General features: G+C 47.5%; 7 protein-coding genes across 7 annotated transcripts; 4 read left to right on the top strand and 3 right to left on the bottom strand.

Annotated features, from left to right (window-relative positions):
* Positions 1-2,412: 2,412 nt before the first annotated feature.
* PpBr36_10357 (uncharacterized protein) lies at positions 2,413-3,345 on the top strand (the record flags this gene model as incomplete). Its single annotated transcript, XM_029897469.1, has 1 exon — positions 2,413-3,345. The coding sequence occupies one exon, from the start codon at positions 2,413-2,415 to the stop codon at positions 3,343-3,345; it is 933 nt and encodes a 310-aa protein (XP_029744329.1).
* Positions 3,346-3,700: 355 nt separating this feature from the next.
* Positions 3,701-4,092, bottom strand: PpBr36_10356 (uncharacterized protein; the record flags this gene model as incomplete). The annotated part of the gene is made up of 2 exons (XM_029897468.1): positions 3,701-3,750; positions 3,888-4,092. 2 exons carry the CDS (start codon positions 4,090-4,092, stop codon positions 3,701-3,703), a joined length of 255 nt encoding a protein of 84 aa, XP_029744330.1.
* Positions 4,093-5,707: 1,615 nt separating this feature from the next.
* On the top strand, positions 5,708-6,646 carry PpBr36_10355 (uncharacterized protein; the record flags this gene model as incomplete). The annotated part of the gene is made up of 2 exons (XM_029897467.1): positions 5,708-6,258; positions 6,315-6,646. 2 exons carry the CDS (start codon positions 5,708-5,710, stop codon positions 6,532-6,534), a joined length of 771 nt encoding a protein of 256 aa, XP_029744331.1. The 3' UTR covers positions 6,535-6,646.
* Positions 6,647-7,033: 387 nt separating this feature from the next.
* Positions 7,034-7,907, top strand: PpBr36_10354 (uncharacterized protein; the record flags this gene model as incomplete). Its single annotated transcript, XM_029897466.1, has 3 exons — positions 7,034-7,607; positions 7,667-7,785; positions 7,844-7,907. Coding segments are annotated over exons 1-3 (225 nt in total), but the record flags the coding sequence as incomplete, so codon positions are not given.
* A 325-nt stretch (positions 7,908-8,232) lies between these two features.
* Positions 8,233-9,115, bottom strand: PpBr36_10353 (uncharacterized protein; the record flags this gene model as incomplete). Its single annotated transcript, XM_029897465.1, has 2 exons — positions 8,570-9,115; positions 8,233-8,262 (listed from the first exon to the last, which is right to left on the bottom strand). The coding sequence occupies exons 1-2, from the start codon at positions 9,047-9,049 to the stop codon at positions 8,233-8,235; spliced, it is 510 nt and encodes a 169-aa protein (XP_029744325.1). The 5' UTR covers positions 9,050-9,115.
* A 1,222-nt stretch (positions 9,116-10,337) lies between these two features.
* Positions 10,338-11,413, top strand: PpBr36_10352 (uncharacterized protein; the record flags this gene model as incomplete). Its single annotated transcript, XM_029897464.1, has 2 exons — positions 10,338-10,725; positions 10,776-11,413. The coding sequence occupies 2 exons, from the start codon at positions 10,338-10,340 to the stop codon at positions 11,411-11,413; spliced, it is 1,026 nt and encodes a 341-aa protein (XP_029744326.1).
* Positions 11,414-13,358: 1,945 nt separating this feature from the next.
* PpBr36_10351 (uncharacterized protein) lies at positions 13,359-18,365 on the bottom strand (the record flags this gene model as incomplete). The annotated part of the gene is made up of 3 exons (XM_029897463.1): positions 13,359-16,506; positions 16,774-17,588; positions 17,814-18,365. 3 exons carry the CDS (start codon positions 18,363-18,365, stop codon positions 13,359-13,361), a joined length of 4,515 nt encoding a protein of 1,504 aa, XP_029744327.1.
* Positions 18,366-18,485: the final 120 nt, after the last annotated feature.

Below are 18,485 nucleotides of genomic sequence, written 5' to 3'. Positions count from 1 at the left end.
GGAAATAGTTCCGATAAGTTCGATGGGAGACTGCGGCAAGGGCGGGAATGATCATTTAACTGGCAAATTTGGTCTGTTCCCAATGTGATTCTCAATATTCCGCGGGCTGAGATAGTACCTGAAAGGCCCGTGGCTTGACTGGCGAGTTCCGATACGCGGGTTGCAAACCCTGAAGCAATACTTTCGACAGCAGGCGGGAGTTCAGCAGCAGGAAGGCTAGTAGCGTCTGAAATGCGACTTTTGATCTTTGATTCTACGTCGTCTATATTAGAGTAAACAAATGTTGCGAGAGTGTAGCATTGGCAGCTCAACTGTGATTGTACCTATTCCATTTTTGCTCATTTCCTTGAAAGACTATAACACAGGAGAGCTGCACTGGTAAGGAGAAAGGCTAATGTGATAAAAGCCCGTTTCATTCTTGCCTTTGGCGATTTCCACTTTTCCCGGCAATGAAGTACACACGGTAGCCACTTTATACAATAAGCAACAAGCCCCGAAATATCCCAAAAACCGGCACGAGCCCCTATCCAGGATCCTGGTGGCTCCTCAAGTATCTAATAACTGCTTCAGGGGATTGAGATTTTCCAAGCCAAATATGGCCCAGCCCCAAATTTCTAGATGGAGCTACAGCACCTGGTGCTCGTTCGAGTTGGGAACCCGAAGACATAGGTATATTGCGCTTTTACAAGCGATATTGTCCAAGCTGAGAGTTTGGTACCACTGTTTTTGGAACTACAACAAAATGTGGCCAAAAAATGATATGCGCAGCGATTTGAGCTTGCTTTTGGAGGAGACTGAATCACAGCATAGTCAAACTACAGACAAACCACTTCCCCTTCCCCCTCTATCGCCAAAATACGAATCACCACGAGCTCCACCACCCCTGGCTAACAGAACCTACCTGGGGAATAGCCCAAAACATAGGCCGATCACTTGGTCGGAGGACCAGATCAACATCCTTCAGGAGGAAAATCGCAAGTTAAGGCGCCAAATTCTTGCCCAAAAGCGAGTTGAAAACGATAAGGATCGTATTATTTCCATGCTCAGGCAGCACAACCGGCAGGCTAACCAGGAGCTCAACCGTCAGAATGAGGCGATTTCAAGATTAGCAAACATGGCTGTATCTATACAGGGCTCTACAAAACCAGCACTTGACAGGGCAGAATCCTGTAGTTCTGGAAGCCTAGACTACAGCGCGGTTGACATGATACAGATTTATCATGATAAAGCAGATATTGAGGCAAATGCAGGGAGGGGCTACATTTAGTGTATGTCTTGTGTCTGCCATCTTGTATATTGTAGTCATCCAATTTGCATGGGAAACGAGGTTTTATCCCTGGCTTGCTACAGATAGCATGAGAAATGCATTTTATATTTCAAGTTCTGAAGCTTCTGCTACACGGTGAAATCAACTATTGTGGTTTCCAAATGCAAACTTCACAATGCGTAGGATCGCTCGATTTCATCGCCGATGGCTGGATGGACAGGTGTTTAGTCTTTCAATTCCACGCAGTTTGGCCGAAATGCCAACGTAACCAATGGGCAACCCATCCACTTTTGTCTGGCGGAGAACGCAAAGGCGCACTCTGCTGGGACGACCCTGCCGTCGAAAACGCATATTGCACGTACATTAGTGTTGGCATGTCACGGCCTACGGTGGAGGGCTTTAGAGATATTTTCACCGCGCTGCCAGCACTGAATTGCATTACCATCGAACATATCAAAAAGTTGAGGCGAGAAAAAAATACAAGATACACCCGTTTAATAAGCAGTATTTGGTTGCAGCCACATTTTGCAGACGCCGTAGACGCCACCGTGAAAACTGCCTTCAGGGCGTTGGCACAACGGGGCGGAACAGCCACACTGCAAATAAACGGCAAATTTACTGGAAATATCCAACATTGCGTTCCTCTACCCGCTACATCAATTTTGGTTATCGGTTCCTTAAGCTCGGAAAATCCCCAACATATTAGGGCTTTTTTAAAGCTTTTTCCTATGTTGAAGTCTTTGTCGTTGAAAATGACAGACGACCAATCCCAATTACAATTTAAGGGTGGGGTGTATTTTCCGATGTTGAAAATGGTGAATTTGCAAAGCTGCCAGGTTTCGGGACATTTTTTAGCGGAACTCATCGCAGGCAGCGGGTCCCGGCTCCAGGTATACGCCTCCGCCGGTACGCTGGTCGGGGGCACTTGGCGGTCTGTCGAAGCTACCTTCCCCAACACCACTTGGTCTATTCGATAGGATTTCATGTTTTCCTTTAGCCAGGACTGTGGTCGCTATTTAAATAAAATTAAGCAAATACTAGCATATAAATACTATTTAATATTCAATTGGGTGGTTTATTTGAAAATAAATCCGATTTCCAGTTTAAACATCCTTATTTCCGATATAAATTTTCCTCAACCTATTATGAACTCATCACACCACGACATGACTTTGTTCGCCAGCTGGGTGAAATATCAGCATTATGTCCAAACCAGCAACCCTAACGCACCACGTATACTGTCCCCGCAGGAAATCGCCCTCGCAGGCGAACTAGCCAACAATTTTAATTTTACAAATGTTTTCCGTCAACGTCTCGAACTCGGACGCAGTTTTTACACTACGGTCAAACAAAACTTAATGGCCATTCTTCAAATCTGGGATGCTGTCATTGACGAAAAAGCTGTGTTCGACAGCTCGGGTATTTGCAACTCGGATCCAGATATCCAAAAAGCGTTTATTTTCTGCGCAGACACCATTCCCAGTCGGATAAATATTGGATCTTTGGGACCACAAACGTTTATAGTCCCGCAACTTAAAACATACCCCGCAAACTTGGAACCGTTCTACGCGCACAACGATATTTTCGCAAATGCAACGGAGCTGCAAACTCAGGTTATGCAGCCTAGCAATGAGCTATACGCAGAGGCCCTTGCCTTGTCGGAGTCCGAAAACGCCAAAGTTGTCGGGTTTGAAAATAACGAGAAGGAAGAAGAGTCCGACAGCGAGGAGGAGGAGGATGAGGAGGACGAAGATGAATATACAGATGACGACGAATACGATAACGACGATGACGGGAGCGATGATGATTACGAAGAGATAAACGAGAAAGTAGACATGCCCCAGGCAAACTGCCAGTCCCAAAATTCTCCCGAACGCTGGGGGGACTCTTTTTCGGAACTAGTCAAACTGGACATGGACTTTGCAAACAACACCCAGAAGCTCAACGGGGGAGTGGAACCAATTCGGAAGATCCCAACCCCTGCCGCCTCCAGGAAGTCGGTGAAACGTGGGTTTGCAGGTATCGAGGGAGGTGAGGATGGGACACAAAGCAAGAGGTTAAGGAAGGAAAGGAAATAGCATGTAAAGAGGAGAAACTGGAGGAAGAGTCTGCTTTGTTTTTCTTCTTTTTTTGATTCATGGTTTTAGGCTCTTTTGCTTTATTACTGCGTATTTCCTTCACCACGATTTAGTAGTTCAACATCGGAACTATCGTAAAATGACAGGATGAGACTATATATCCATGCAATCGTAACTTGGCGCCCGAAATAAATTCATTTTTCTAACCGACTAGGCTATTTGCCATTAGAAGTGCTCTGTCCACTAGTTGTTTCCTAAACTTGCTCCGATGGTAGAAGGAATAGGGTTTCCAGAGAATCTTTATTCCAGCAAAGTCAATGCACACACTTTACGAACACTTAAGATAAACTGGCAATTATGCGAAACTCCAATAACCTTTCCTGCACTGCATAGCTGGCCTAGTCCCTATGAACATGGGAGATTATAGTAGGTTCACTGTGCGTTCTGGAGCAAAATCTTCACAAAAGTCTCTACCTGCTTCAACTCCACAACTTCTCGCTGTTAACAAATATAGCAAACTAGGGAATTTGGGCCATACTTACGGTCATATCTTGAATTCGCGAGCTCATACTTCTCGCGCCAATACTTATACTCCTTGTTTCTCATGAGGCGGCGGGCCTTGCAAAGGTTGGAAGATACACATTTTGACTTTTTATCGAATTTTCTTCGCTTGATCAATCTCGAGAGCTCCCATCCAGACCTGACTGACGTAACAATGGCAGCAATGGCAAAGATTGGTGAAGCCATGGGTTATGGCGATATTTCACAATGTCTCACCATGTCACCACCCAGATTTATTTAACATAGTTTCAAGCGTCCCAAAACCAGGTTCAAGGGGCCAAGTAGGCTCGCAGTAAATTCCAAGGATCAATTGCTTAGTAATGACCGTGGACAGTGGGGTTTACAACGCTTGTAGGTGCGTACAAGTTTTGCTAAAGTGATGAGTCAGCTACTGGTTTGTTGTTGGCTTGACCCCCACTGGGCCGGATTCTGGTAGCTGTCCTGCATCCTGTATCCTGGACACTGGGCTCAGCCGCATAGTTTGAACACTGGGTTCAACCACATGGTTCGAGCACTGGGCTCAGCCGCATAGTTTGAACACTGGGCTAACACCGTATAATTTGAACACTGGGTTCAACCATATGGTTTGAGCACTGGGCTCAGCCGCATAGTTCGAACTCTGGGTTCAACCACATGGTTTGAACACTGGGCTCAGCCGCATAGTTTAAACACTGGGTTCATTCTCATTGTTCGAACACAAAGCAACCTGTGCAGGGCATACAATGCCAGAATCCTGGTCGCTGCCCTGTATCCTGGACACCGGATTCAACCAGGAATATTATGTGAACTCCAATAGGAGAAAATTCGCACAGGAGGTGTCGTTTCCCATAACTTCCATGTATTATCACTATAATAATACCTATAGCAAAAAAATGTATTGTTGACTATTCTCTGGCACATTTTTTGAAAGCTTTCAGTCAAAAATAGCAATCTCTCCAATATGGAGTCCTACGAAACCTACAAAGACAACGCCTTTGACGGTGATGTTGAAGGACATTATTATCAATGGACTTCTGTAAATTCCCATCGATGCAGTAAGTTAGCGGCTATGTTTTGATTGCAGAAACCTACCCACCCAGGATACTGACGAAAGAGTTACAGTTATTACTGGTGGAGGGGATCTGATTGGCCTACTGCTTCTGGTAGCGTGCATGACTTGGATAATCATGGCACTGCTTTTTGTTCTGGTTTTTCTGGATTTGGAGAAAGCTTGGCTGCCGTGACTGCGATTTACGGTAGTTGGGTACAGCAGTAGAGCATCAGCCAAAACAGATTTTCTATGTTCTGATGTGTGGATCTTCAATTGCCTTTGGCAGCTTCGAGTACCTACTACGCAGTGAATTTTTTTCTGCCAAAAACTAGTACTAAATTCGGGAACTATCGTACTGTATAAATTGATAAATACCCTCTGAACATGGCATGTTAGTCAGCCGAAACGTTTGTTTCTGTGGGCCGTACTATGGATGCCCGTGAGAAAGCAAGAGAACATGTGATCGATCACATAACCCTGAAACCTTTATTTAGATCGCGTGCGACTCAACTCGCCCTTATAAAAGCTAGATAGTAGAACATGGAACTCTTTAACACCCATACCATTCAAAATTTCCAAATCTAATCAGACTTTAGGAGCCAGAATTCAGGCTATGGGCTGTGAAGCTTTCTTCGAAAGCCTGGTTTCAGGGTACTTCTATTATAAAATCAGCTCTCTTGCCGGACGGAGATCAACACGACAACGGTAAGCACATCAGCAGCTGCTGCGAATCATACTTGTGTAAATTCATCAACGCATTGTTCCCGAGCCATGTCTTCAAATATTTGCAAACAGCACTCAATCAGCTGTAAGTTTGGAAAGAAGCGAGCCGAATGTAACATGCGTATTAAGGGTATATATGAATTTTGTGCTCGCCTTGTCCATCAGAATTCAATGGCCCTCTTCATGCAGAAGCTCGAGTCTGTAATCAAACCCTGGTCTATCCTCCTCGGTCAGACAAGACTATCGTGTGAGACCCCCAGCTCAGATCCAAGGGTTTTCGGCATTTTAAAAGGCTTGGATGCTGTGATTGAAAATGGGGATGATAGACTACTGTCCAGACTTGCGCAGGCGCATCTGGCTCGAGTGTTGGACATACTGGAGGCCCGTGTTGCTATGGAAAGACAAAACGGCCATCTTCACCGTCGAAATGGGTATCGGAACGCAAGTATTGTGCTCGATATATACATGAGTGCCCAGGACGTGGCATTACCCCGGCGAACCCTGATCGAACGCAAACGAGTGGCAAAGCGATGGAGCGAGCTGGCTGGAGCCTGGCCGCTTTTTCTTTTGGTATACTCCGAGGAAGCAGAGGAAATCATGTTCGTTTATTGCAACGTTAATTTATAGACATAAAAACTGCTAACTACCAGCACAGGCAGCACCGTAATTTACCTGACAACGCCATGATTCGCCTCATCGCCTCACGGGTTTTTGCGGAGTCGCCATCGCAGTTGTTTGAAACTTGTGAATATTGGACAGAAGCTGTGGAGGCTGCAGTCGTTTCAAACCGACCGATCGACAGCCAAGTCATGGGTAATTTCCGTAGATGTCAGACTGACGTTGAAGACGATATGGACACTGCTATGATAGAGTAGTTTTAGAGTAATGTTGAAGCAATACTAGTTTTCCACGCATGAATCCTGGACTGAGGCTCATTACGTACAGAGACGCCGTGCTGAGAGCGTATCGCGCAGTAGTACCGCGTGAACAATTCAATGCAAAGATGTTTAGCGCCCCGGTACAACCTGTTTGATCCACCTTGCGTATTCTCGTCCATTCGCCTTCCTTTTCTGACCTACAGCCAACAAAGCCTAGTAAAGTCGGCTGGTCGGGAGTTGGCTGTCACCAGAAACGCGGGCGCTCAGATATTGCCGCAAGTTCTTGGCCCACCTTTTTTTTAGCGTGAAGGTGTCGCCTGGAACGTGGCACCGCAGTGGCAGCCTGGAGATTGGATAGAGACCAGGTTCCTGGCAACACTGCTTGTTTCTGAAAATCGCAATCGGCACCAAATAGCAGAGAATTAAAATATTAGCATGCGCACATTACTTTTTGTAGGCTGTAAGTTAAGTTTTCAAATAGCTACACGTTTCTATGATGGAGCACGGCTTCTCTTGTCCCCAAGGCGGTCACTTTTACGTCTGCGAAAATAATGCTACTGAATTTATAGGCTGTTGTACCATTAATCCCTGTGACGGAAGCGGAATATGCCCGAAAGCAAACCTCACCCAAGCAAGCTTCGCTGCGGATTCATTCGAGAACATACCGTCTCAAAACTGTTCGGATCAGAAAGGCGTCGATGTGTGGTGGACATGTAAAGAGACCAGTCTCCCCTTTCTTGGGTGCTGTTCTAGCAACCCATGCTCATCTGGAGCCTGTGCCGCCAGCGACCTTATCCCTGCACGCCTCAGCGACAATAGGACCAGGGCTTCCGTATTCCTCAGCGCCACTACAAATGTTACACCTTCAGCTATAGCCTTACCCAGCAATCTACCAGCAGTCTCTGTCGAATCCATTCCTGCTCACAGCATCCAGCCCGCTGTAATTGCCGCTATAGTCGTCAGTGCAGTCGCCCTGATCGTTAGCATCCTGGCAATAATCTGGATCCAATGCATCAAGAAAGCCAAACATGGCGATTCATCGTCATTGCAAAACTATCAAACTCCTTCAGGTACGTTGTTTCGGCGAACAAGATTGTCCCGCAAATGGTTCTGATACTATAGGTCGTAGGAGTTGTCGAACTTCCCCCTAACAACCACCATACCGGAAACCAGTGGGCACATCCGAACCAACGAAGCCAATTTGATCAGCAACAGCGCCCAGCTAGTTGGAAGCCATACCGACCAGGTGTAAGAATTCCTTGAGTATGAGGGCCTGTAAGACTTTTCGTATGCTCAGGATCACTAGTATTGTTCCCAGACTCATCTTGGCTGGGCGGACTCCCGATAGGGGCAGAATAATTGTATCGCGGGTAGGCGCAGGAACCATTTTGGGGTTTTCCAAGGCAGAAAGCCAATTTTGAAATCCACATATGTTACGAGAGGCGCCAAAGCAGCTGTTTTAAAATAGATTTTTAAATCAAACTAGATTAGTTCCAGCGACAAACGCTATTGCGACCAACTGTCACGCTGTGCCTTCAAGCTTTTAATTCATGGTGAATAAATGTGGGACGGATTCTTTTTGTAGTAAAATTGTGACGAGCCCGATCCTTTATATCTCTCTCATAAGAAGCTTCGGCTTTCAAAATGTGCACCCTTAGTGATCTGCTCTCGCTAAAATTGTTTGGAGATTTGATTTTATATTTCTACGCTAAGAAAGCCCCAAAACTGTGAAAGGAGTTAGTTTATTTGCTGTTGCAAAAAAAAAAAAAAAACAAAAAAGATAAAGGAAGTGTTTATGTCGGAAGACACTTTTGAAGAAGGATAGTCCTTGCTGATGCAAGGGGCATGCCATACACCAATGCCACCATCGAAGGGTGAATGTCAATTTCTTTCTCTGGCTATAGCTTGATCACATACAGTAAATTCCCAAAATGACATCAATGAGATTAAGGACTCCTATGGCTTGTCAAGTGGGGGTGCGGAGGGGCTTCCTAAAGTTGCGTTGCTGGGTTTTTTTGGTACGTAACCTTACCTTGTGACGTTTCCGTGGAGCAACATCCTGTGCTGGTTCTCGGACGGAATCCGCTGGCCGTGCCTGGTTCCGACGTCGGCTGGAAGTGTTATCGCTTGCTTCCTCCTGAAAAACAGTGCACGGCGCATTTTTTTGTCTCAAGCGCTTGCGAGGAATAGAACCGGTTTGTTGTCTCTCTGGGACAGTTGGCAGGTTGACCATGGCAGCCTTTTGAAGCTTGGCAGCAATCCGTGGGCTCCGGCGGAGTGAATCTGAGGTTTTCTGCGCTTCTGCCATGCTCCTAGTATTCTTCTGTACGGGGCCGTATTTCATCGCGTGCTTTATATCCAACTCCTTTTGGCGCTGGCGTTCCTCGGCCTGCACGAGGGGCAACTGTCCCAAAACCCAGGAGAGCTCCGCAGAGTGTCTCTTCTGAGCATCTTCGGCCCAGCGAAGCTTCCTGCTTGAATCGGTGTAGCAACGAATTCTATCAAGCCGCATCTTGGCCGGCTCCGGAGTGTCGCCAACGTCGTCCCAAGACGACGAATTTAAACGGACAATGCCCTCCTTAAGCTCAGATGGTGTTAAGAGTTTCAGGCTAACAAGCTCCTCCCAGTTCTTCCGTAAACGTTGTTTGTGGTGCGCAGCACTTTCTGGTCAACTCGTATGTGGCCATATGGGGGCACGACATGGGTGGGTTAATACCGCCTGAGTATGATCAACTCCTGAGCGGGCATGGGTGTAGCCGATGTGAAGAAGCTGGAATATGGCTCTTGTTAGTTCCCAGGAGGTACTGTGACCCTCTAGGGACGAGTCGGTTGATAAGACGTACCGCGTGAAGATTTTCCTCTGGCACGATTAGTATCGCTTCTACAAAGAGTGACTACATCCACACCCAAACTCAGAGTCTGTATACGATTTTCACCCCATGCATTCAGCACCCATGGTCACATTATGCAACTCAAAGGCAGCTGCGAAAAACAACATTCCCTGTTCACTGAATCGATAAACAACCAAAACAACGTGCCACCCGCAGGCAAACGCAGATTATGCCAATCAACTTGGAAGAAATTAATTGTAAACAAAAAGGCCTCCACAAAAGGAGATAAATGCATACTGGCATCCACAAAGAACGCCCAAAAATAAGGATGCCTCCAAATCATAGGCCAGCATTGGGCGATACACAACCAAAGCATACTTATCGCATGCAGCCAAAGTAGCAATAAACGACGTATTGCCAGGATATGGGCAATATATTCCCGCGACAACCATCCAATCCCAGCCTATGTATCCCAAAACATACAAACAAACCCGCCGATCAGTCACGTCTTATGGTTGGTCATTCTCATACTTGTCTTTAGACAATGGGAAGGGTGGCGGGAGCGTCGTTGTGAACGCCGGTCTTTGTCTGATTTCTGATTGGAGATTCCAAAGTCTTGACGGCTGCCAGGTTCCAACTCAGGGATGTGATGCAAGGCAGCAGCGGTAATCAGCTCCATTTGGGCGCGAACGCGGACGTGGTATATCATGACGCGCCAAAAACCTCGCTGAACCGTGTCCATCTCGCGTCAGAAGTCACTTAGCAAATCGTCTGCACGAGCTTTAGGAGGGGGATGCCTTTACCAATCAAGTCTGGGAACGGAAGTCAGCTGTGTTCGGAGGGTTAGTTTTCGGATGGGTAGCTCAGTATTTAGGCACTTAGCTCTCACAAACCATACTCCCTAACTAACCTCCCACCAACCCCCCTCTCTAACATCCCTCTCTAAATCGCCTAACTTATCTTCCTTCTATGGATGAAGTGGCCGAAGGTCCTAAGAGCCCTCGTGGAATTTCTGAAAGTCTAGGCGATGTCAGCTGGTTGCTTTCGCGCATTGAACAGCAGAATTGTTGTCCACGCAACGCTGCAAATTGGTTGAATGAAGTTAAGAGCACAACCGCCAAAATCTTCTTCGAAATCAGCTTTCCTACATGGTTCGCCTATCGTCTTACGCGGCATGCGGCTTTTTCAAATTCTAATTTTGAAGGCAAATCTCAATTGAAGGCAAAGCTACACTGGTTTGAGGCGCAGGGTGAAGAGACGAAACTGGAACTCGCACGTCAAGTTTCAGATCTTTTGTCACCGAGTGCCATAAAGAAAATTAACACTTGGAACGATATGACACAAAACAAACGAAAACGTAAGTCCGTTATTATTCATGAAGATGACTCGCAAGCTAACAAAAGGTAGGGAGTGTTGACGAAATTGAGGATGACTGCACCTCGGCGGCGACGACAACTATAGCCCCGGAGACCGCTATCGCCCCTCAGTGCATAACTACGACGACAGAAAGTCTTTCTGTGTTCCAAGATGCGTCTCTCAACCAAGCTCGCAAGCTGTTTCCGCGTCGTATATATAATGCCATAGTCAGGTCCGCTCCATGCCCTGGTACTGTAGCGGCGTCGATTACAACAATTAGCCCAACTAATTCAATACAACAACCAAACCAAGTCGCGTTTGAGATGCGAATTAACCTTTCATCTGCCTACATCCCAACTATTGCGAAGGATCTTTTTGACGCCAATGTTGTTGAAAACAATGGTGTCATCTGCTTGCAAACCCCGACGTATACCGTCGTGCCTTCGCCATCTTTAACATTGAAGGGATGCCGTTTGTTGGTTATTGCGGAAATTTTTGGTGTAGAAGTTGCTAAAGCTATAAATACTAGCTTCATTTACCAAGGCGATATTTCCTACGGATACGACACCACATCGAGTGTATCGATGGAGATATGGGGGGATATTAAGAAGAATGCTGTTCTTTCCCTGTTCATGGGTCTTTGTGAGGGGTATCAAATTACTGAGAAGTTGTATCAAATGATTCAGTAACTTCTTCCTCCCACCAATTGCCAAGTTTGTCCCCTCCAATAAAGATCGCCGTCCCTTGTGGCAATTTCCCTTGCTTGCTACAGCTTTCGTACTTTTCGATAGGTGTGATGTGGTTGTTGGCTTCATAAACGTAGTACCAGCAGTCCTTAAAGTAAACCATTTGCCCTCTGCCTTCGACCCATGAAGGAGGGTTACTGGCGTGTGCGGGAACCTTTTTCGTAAGGGTTTGGCAGTCGAACGGCTACATAGGGTTAGAGATGTTGCAAAATTTAATCGATTTGAGGCACGAACCATTTTGAATGCTGCTTGTCTTCGAGACGAATACTAAACAGTGGGCGTGTACAGAATCGAGGCTCGTAGGGAATAGATAGCTGATTTTAATTATGAGCGTAGTGTGTAATGGGTTTGTAGACGACACGTCATAAATATGACAGGTGTCCTTGGTTGTTAGCCGAAATGCTAGTTAACGTCACTTGATCTGACTTCTCAAAACTTAGTCAGCTGAGACATGTCAAAACGACTGACTGCGGACTCGAACCTTCGTCCGGTTTGCAGTGAGTTATTTTGGACAAACCTGGCTGTCGGTTGGGATGAACTGTACAAAGGGCATTTTGTCGTTCCTCCTTCTGACCTTGTCAACGGATAAGGGGTTAGGTGGTTATACTGCCACTGAGCCAATCAGCCATCTGTTTTCAGACGGATGAAGGTGAAAAAAAGAAATCGGTTGGAAATAAGGGAGTTGTGCCAGTCGTGGTGCAATGGTGCAACTCCCAAGACCCCATCTACATCCTTGGCTTCTCCACCCTGGAAGGGGTTGTTCCTTAAGACCAAACCCACAGCCGCCTATAACCCTGAGATAAACAAGAATGATGCTTGAGCAGGTAGTTTTAGTCTCGTCAGCGAAATGGGTTAGTTTCAATCAATCAGAAACGCTCGAAAAGAGTTGGCTCTCTTCATTCATCGTTCAGATTATTTCGGCAGGCTTATTTGTGGCCGCTTCGGCTGACGGACCGTCTAAATCTAGCGCCATCAAGGGAGGCATCCAAAGCCAGGTATAGACAAATGTGCTTCCTTTCTCTTGTTTCTAAAATGTAGTCTACAACGTGTCTTCACGACCACCTGTCATCGTTATCATCTTTGGCGGAAACAAAATTGACAACACAGATGCTTTAGCCTCCTACTAATTCCAAACACTTAAACGTAATTGGCAATCAATATTTACCAACAAAACCAAAAGAAGTGTGCAGGCCTATCAATTCCATTGCAAATCCTTAGCAACGAAGACCCATTTCGCCCGATCAACCTGAGGAACGACATGCAGTAGCGCGATTATACAGATAACACGCTGACGACGTGATCCCGATGCACCGTCGCTGTCCACAGTCAACGGCTGCCTTTTCCTCTTGTGCAACCACCTCACGATCAGCTCGCTGTTGTGCTCGCTGCTCAGCCCGAAGATGCCTTGGCGACTTTTTTTGGCTTTCCGGGACCCTGTGGCACAGCAGCAGGCTTAGGCTTCCCCACACTCGCAGCATCACCTGGGGGAAACTACTTTTAGTCCGTGCGTGCCACTGTAAGTACATTGAAGACGAATAGGTACAACTGTAACACGAGTTTGACTCCTATATTTTCTGACGAATCAACACGCGTTAGGGCGATAAATAAGAATGCATTGATTGATTGATGGTGGGCGGAGTAATGCATCGACGTATCGCTCGTACTTCTATTCAGGTGCTGTTACAGTCCTTCCGTGTCCAATGGCATCCGAGGGCAAGACCGAATCCCCTCTGCACATTACCAACAAACTGGGCTGAGACGAGGTCAGGGGAGGAAACAAACTTGGTTAGGGAGCCATCCAGCGACCCCCCTCTCTCTCCCTTGTGGTTGACGGTTTGAGTAAAAAAGCCACGATGTGCTTGACGTATATTTTTGGGGACCTGTCAGCTCATGACGTCGATTCAGGAGAACCCGATAATGCTATTCTTGTTTGTGCGAAGGACTCGCCTGTCTCTGTGTCGGCCGCTCGATGGTCTGATTTGACTGCCTGCGGCTTTTGGTTTTGATGCATGATCTTGTGAAATGGTTCGTTGGACAAAGTTGGACTAGGTGGAGTCATAACTGGCGGTTTTGGGGTGAGCCAACGGCCGACTGCTTTTGATCTCGCTTCTTGGTTTGGCGGGCCTGAAGAGAAAAATTGGGGGGTTTGGTGGGGAACTCCCGCTTGCGCCGCCGAATTGGTTGCATCCGTACGCTGACGCCTGTCTGCTGTTGACTGACGTGGTCGGTCGGTCGCATTTGGACTAGGTGCAGCAAGTGGGGATGTTTGGGGGTTGTCACGGGGTTTCTGCTCTTCCCTCGCTCTGGGCAGGTTTGGATTAGGAGGTGCCACGAATGGCAGCGATCTTCGCCGGTCATGGGTATTCTGCTCTTCCGTCGTCATTATAGGCAGGCTTGGATTAGGAGGTGCCAGGAATGGGGGCGATCTTCGCCGGTCACGGGGGTTCTCGTCTTCCGTCGTCATTATAGGCAGGCTTGGATTAGGAGGTGCCAGGAATGGGGGCGATCTTCGCCGGTCACGGGGGTTCTCGTCTTCCATCGCTCTGCTAGAAGGTACCATTCTCGTTGCTATCCTGGGGCGTTTGAGTGGAGGGTCGGTTCTAGCGGGCTGCCGAATCTCCACAGTGTTCACCCCAGTTTTAACAATTCTTTTTTTACCGGGGTTCCGGTCAATGTGCGGCTCAGGCAATCCTTGGGCAGCTGAAGCAACGGTTTTTGAAGACTGACCAATATCTACTTCTGCAGCCGTAATCGTTCTGTAGGGGCTAGGAGGTGCAACGAGTGGCGGCGATCTTGGCCGGTCGCGGGGATTCTCCTCTTCCGTCGCTATACTGGGCAGGCCTAGATCAGGAGGTGCGATGAATGAGGATTCTGGCGGGCTGCCACGTGGATTCTCCGCTAACGCTGTACTGGGGCCTCCAGGCCGTTTGTGTGTAGGCTGAATTCTCGCGGTCGGCTGAACAATCACAGACTGGCTCGGAGTTTTTCTTGAACCAGGCGATTGTGAAAGCAGCTGATTTAAAACCTCAGCTTTGGCCTTCCCCTTGCCCTTGTCTGGCTTCTTTTTTGCTACTTTAGACGGTTTTGGTGTCATAGCGAGCCGAGTGTCTTCTGGATCCAGCGTGGATTTCCGACGGTCCATTGCGGAGCGTTGCATTCGGTCTCTGTCAGCTATAGCTGCCTCTGCCTCAGACATTGATACGTCTTGATTAAGGATTACTTCGTTTGAACTCCTGCTGCGTCGTTGGCGGGTCTGCGATCCCGAAGCTCCTTGTTTAGCGGCCCGGTTGTAAGGGTGATGTCGCTTTTGTCTGACACGCGAATGCTTCGGCCGTGTTCTGTCGGTAGGTGAAGGCAAGGTGTTGCCATCACTCTGTTCCGGGGTTCGATCAACATCCATCGCGCCGGTGTCAGCGATGTCACGACGCACATTTGGGCGGGTTCCGCCTGGGAAACTCGAGGCGCTCGCACCAGTATGACCCTGTTCCGGAGGCTCAATTTCTACCATAAATGCGTCGTTCCCAAAGAAGGCTTCCATAAAGTCCCGAAACACAAACAACGGCACAAGACCGTCTTTCCCATGTACCGATGCCAAGTCTGGGAGGAATGCATGCTTTTGAAGGTCAATAAAGGCACGCAGATTTGGCTTGCCGCATTTCCAGTCACAGTAAATCTCCTGATCACGAGTCTCTATACTCCGAGGGATTGGTTGGTGTCCAGCCAATGCCTTTTCGATTTTGGATGACGAGAGGCCTAAACTTTTGGCCTCAGCTTGAAGCAGATATACAAATCCAGGGTCGACGTTTGCTACAGTTGCTTCCCCTCGCACGTCCTGCTTCGGTTTATCAGAAGAAAGATATGGAAATGAACGGATCGCAGTGAGAAACAATGCCTTTAATGCTATTTTTTGGTCCATGTTAGAGACTGTCACATGTCCATCGGCTGCCTCTATTGTGGGATTGGTGGGCAGAGTCCACGACAGTTTTTCGGGCAGGTTCCATGCACCTCGCAGGTCATCATCGAGGAGGTGTTCCTTAATGATCCTGGCCCCGATCGCAAAATACTTCATGTTTTCATGGAAGGTTTTTAAGCTTGGGATTATTACTTTTATCGAGAGAATGTTCTCCAGGATTTTGAGACGGCTCTGTGGATCTGTCAGTCCAGGAAACAGTGTACCATTTTCGAGTTTCTTTTGAATAAAAGCTGCATCGTTTCTATTTGCTGGACATCGAAGTGCGAGACAACGGACTGTCGTTATATCGCAATACTTCCTCGCCTCCGCGACTCCTTCAACAATGAGCTCGTATGTCGAATACAGATGATCGCTTAAAAAGTGAACGATCGGTTCGTCCCAATGCAGGGCTAGGTACCTATGCCAATTAGCAAGCTCCAGCCCCTCCAATAGTCCGGGGTACGGCAAAAGAAGGTCCAATGCTTCTATGAAGGATCTTGCAGCTACATATCCTTCAGTTATGCCTGTCAAGTGGTGCTGGATAAGCTGGTTCAGAATCTTCTCTTTACATTGTGTGAGCTCCACTCTGTAACTCTGTGCTAGTTTCCAGGACTTTGTCTCTTGCGCTTTGCGGATGTGGTAATAAATGTTCCCGTCGGAAAACTTTGTTTGGCGGGAAAATGCCGGCATTTGGTGGCAAGCTATTTGCCGCAATCCTGTCGAGTACTCATCAGCACGGTAAGTCAATGACAATGCAGGGTTACGATTGTGTGGGCTACCTCTCGTTGCAGAATACAACCGCACGGTCCATGTGTATTCCAACCCAAACATTTTCTCGGCAGCTGCAATCCTTTGCTGGCCATCCATGCAAAGTATGCATCGTTTTAGCTTGATGGTAGGATGACTTCCGCCTGTGTTGATCGTCGGCAGTAAATTCTCCCCTGAAATTTGCAACCTGTTATTAATACGCGAGAGGGTTCTTGCGTCGACTAGACCTTGAACATGATTTTCCCTTAGGTGCGGACGACATCCGGTTCTCCTAAAAACACGCATAAGTTTTTTCACAAGAGTCGGGTGCCGCCCCCTTCCCACGAAGGGGTCATAGATAAATGCGGAAAGCGGCACCTGGATGATGCCAACAAGTTCCATTTTGGGTTGGCTAACAAACTAGTTTGGATGTTACATGGCTTTCCATGGGCTTTATCGCAATTCGAATGCCATAATCCTGGATCAGACCAGAAACCTGTTTACTGGCAAGACCTGTCGCGGGCTTTTCTCAATCTCACGCCTCTCGGGCGCGGCCCAGCTAAGCTCTACGTACATATTGGCAGCGCGAAGTATACGCTCTCACATCTGCATCTGTTCCAGAATAGCCCTGTCATTGGGGTCCTGGTTGCTTATGAACGCAATGCTACCTTCATTTGAAATTCCTTCGGTCCTAAGCTCAATATCCAGGCATGAAGTATACAACTGCGGCGATGCAACCTTGCATTCATCCGTGATCGTAGGCCAGTCCCAGACCCAGTAGAGTGTGTAAATTCCTGAGGTGGGCAGGTCACGCGGAAGCCGCACATCGGCTTGACACCAAAGATCTGCGCCTTGTGGGGCTTTGGCAACCTTCCTCACATTGTCTTGTCGCTTCACCGAAATGGCGCCGTTGTTGATCTGATAGCATTGGCCATCGTCAAAGGGACGCGTCGCGATGAGTCTTCCCTTCTCCCGGCCCGCTGCCCACTTCTGATGAATGTCCAGAACCTTGTGGTTGTCATCGGGTTCGCTTGTGCCATAGATATAGATTGTTCCACGGTTTTCTGGCTTGGGAGGATCACTCTCTGGGAGTGATACATGCCCATTTTCTTGGTAGCGCAAAGCAATAAAGTCCCCAGGAGCAGCAGACAACATTGGGTACTTGGGGCTGTAGTTTCCTATTTTTTGAGACGGACTACATATTCCATCACTGTTGAGCACCACACCCTCTGATCGCCCGTTAGGAGGGAGGAGGTATGTATTGGCATGGTCCACAAAGCCTGGGTCGCTTCTACCAACATAGCCGCGCATATATCCTACGGGGCCGATAAGGGTGCCATTAAGCGCTATACGCATCACTTGTTCAACCCAAGAGTGACAGATCACGAGGCTTGTTAGCATATAGAGCATGAATGTAGGCTGCATTTTGACGATTGCTACAGCTCTTTATTGTTGCGTAAAAAGTGAAGTATTTATATTCTATAAGCTTTGAGAGCCACAGTCCGGGAACATGGTACTGTTTTCCACATTCCCGGCTCCCAGGTCAGTCCGAGTTTTGCAACCATGTCAACACTGAGAGAAACAATTGTGCAGCAAGGCAAACCGATATTGTACAAGATGAAATCTTCTTTTACCGACTCATACCGTAAAGTCCAAGCCCCAATCTATCACATCAGAATCCAAATTTTGGGTCTTTGGCGATTTGCCTGCAACCGAACTGTGATCCTCGTTTGAGAACATGGCGAAAAAGTTGAATTGGGCATCTTTTAAAGTATGCTGTTCAGGGTTTTCTGGCTTTGCTGGCTCTAACTTGGCTGGCTTTTCAAGAAAGCCGATATCGGCCAGTGACTCTAGGGATGGGCTGTCGGAAGTTGCAGAATGCTCCCGTTGATTTGTCGCATCAAAGTCTTGGGAAACGGGGGTGTCTGAAATCGAACAAGACTCGCTTGTCATTTCGGCTGAAGGTGATTCGACCTTCTCTCCTCGGATCTTATCCATGATCCCTAGGTCGGATAGGACGCTGGTGCTATCGTAGTAAAAGAATTTGCCGTTATAAGTGCCTAGGATTGCAGTTCTGGCACCAGTCTTCTGGTTGAGTTGCCTTGCTTTGTTAACGAGTCCTGCCCGGCGTGTAGCGAAACTTCTTTCTTTTATCTGCGCTATGGTTCGAGGACGAGGCCGCATCGTTGTACGCATGTTTATGTATACGGGTTTAGATGTGGGTAGCTCTGAGTGTCAGATGCCAATCGACATTTCGGCACAATCGACATTTCGGCAAGCACATACGACTAAATATCTAAAACGCGGCTACCCGAA

This window comes from Pyricularia pennisetigena (genome assembly GCF_004337985.1).
Source record: "Pyricularia pennisetigena strain Br36 chromosome 4 map unlocalized Pyricularia_pennisetigena_Br36_Scf_9, whole genome shotgun sequence".
NCBI lineage: Eukaryota > Fungi > Ascomycota > Sordariomycetes > Magnaporthales > Pyriculariaceae > Pyricularia > Pyricularia pennisetigena.
This window is presented reverse-complemented; position numbering and strand designations above follow the sequence as displayed.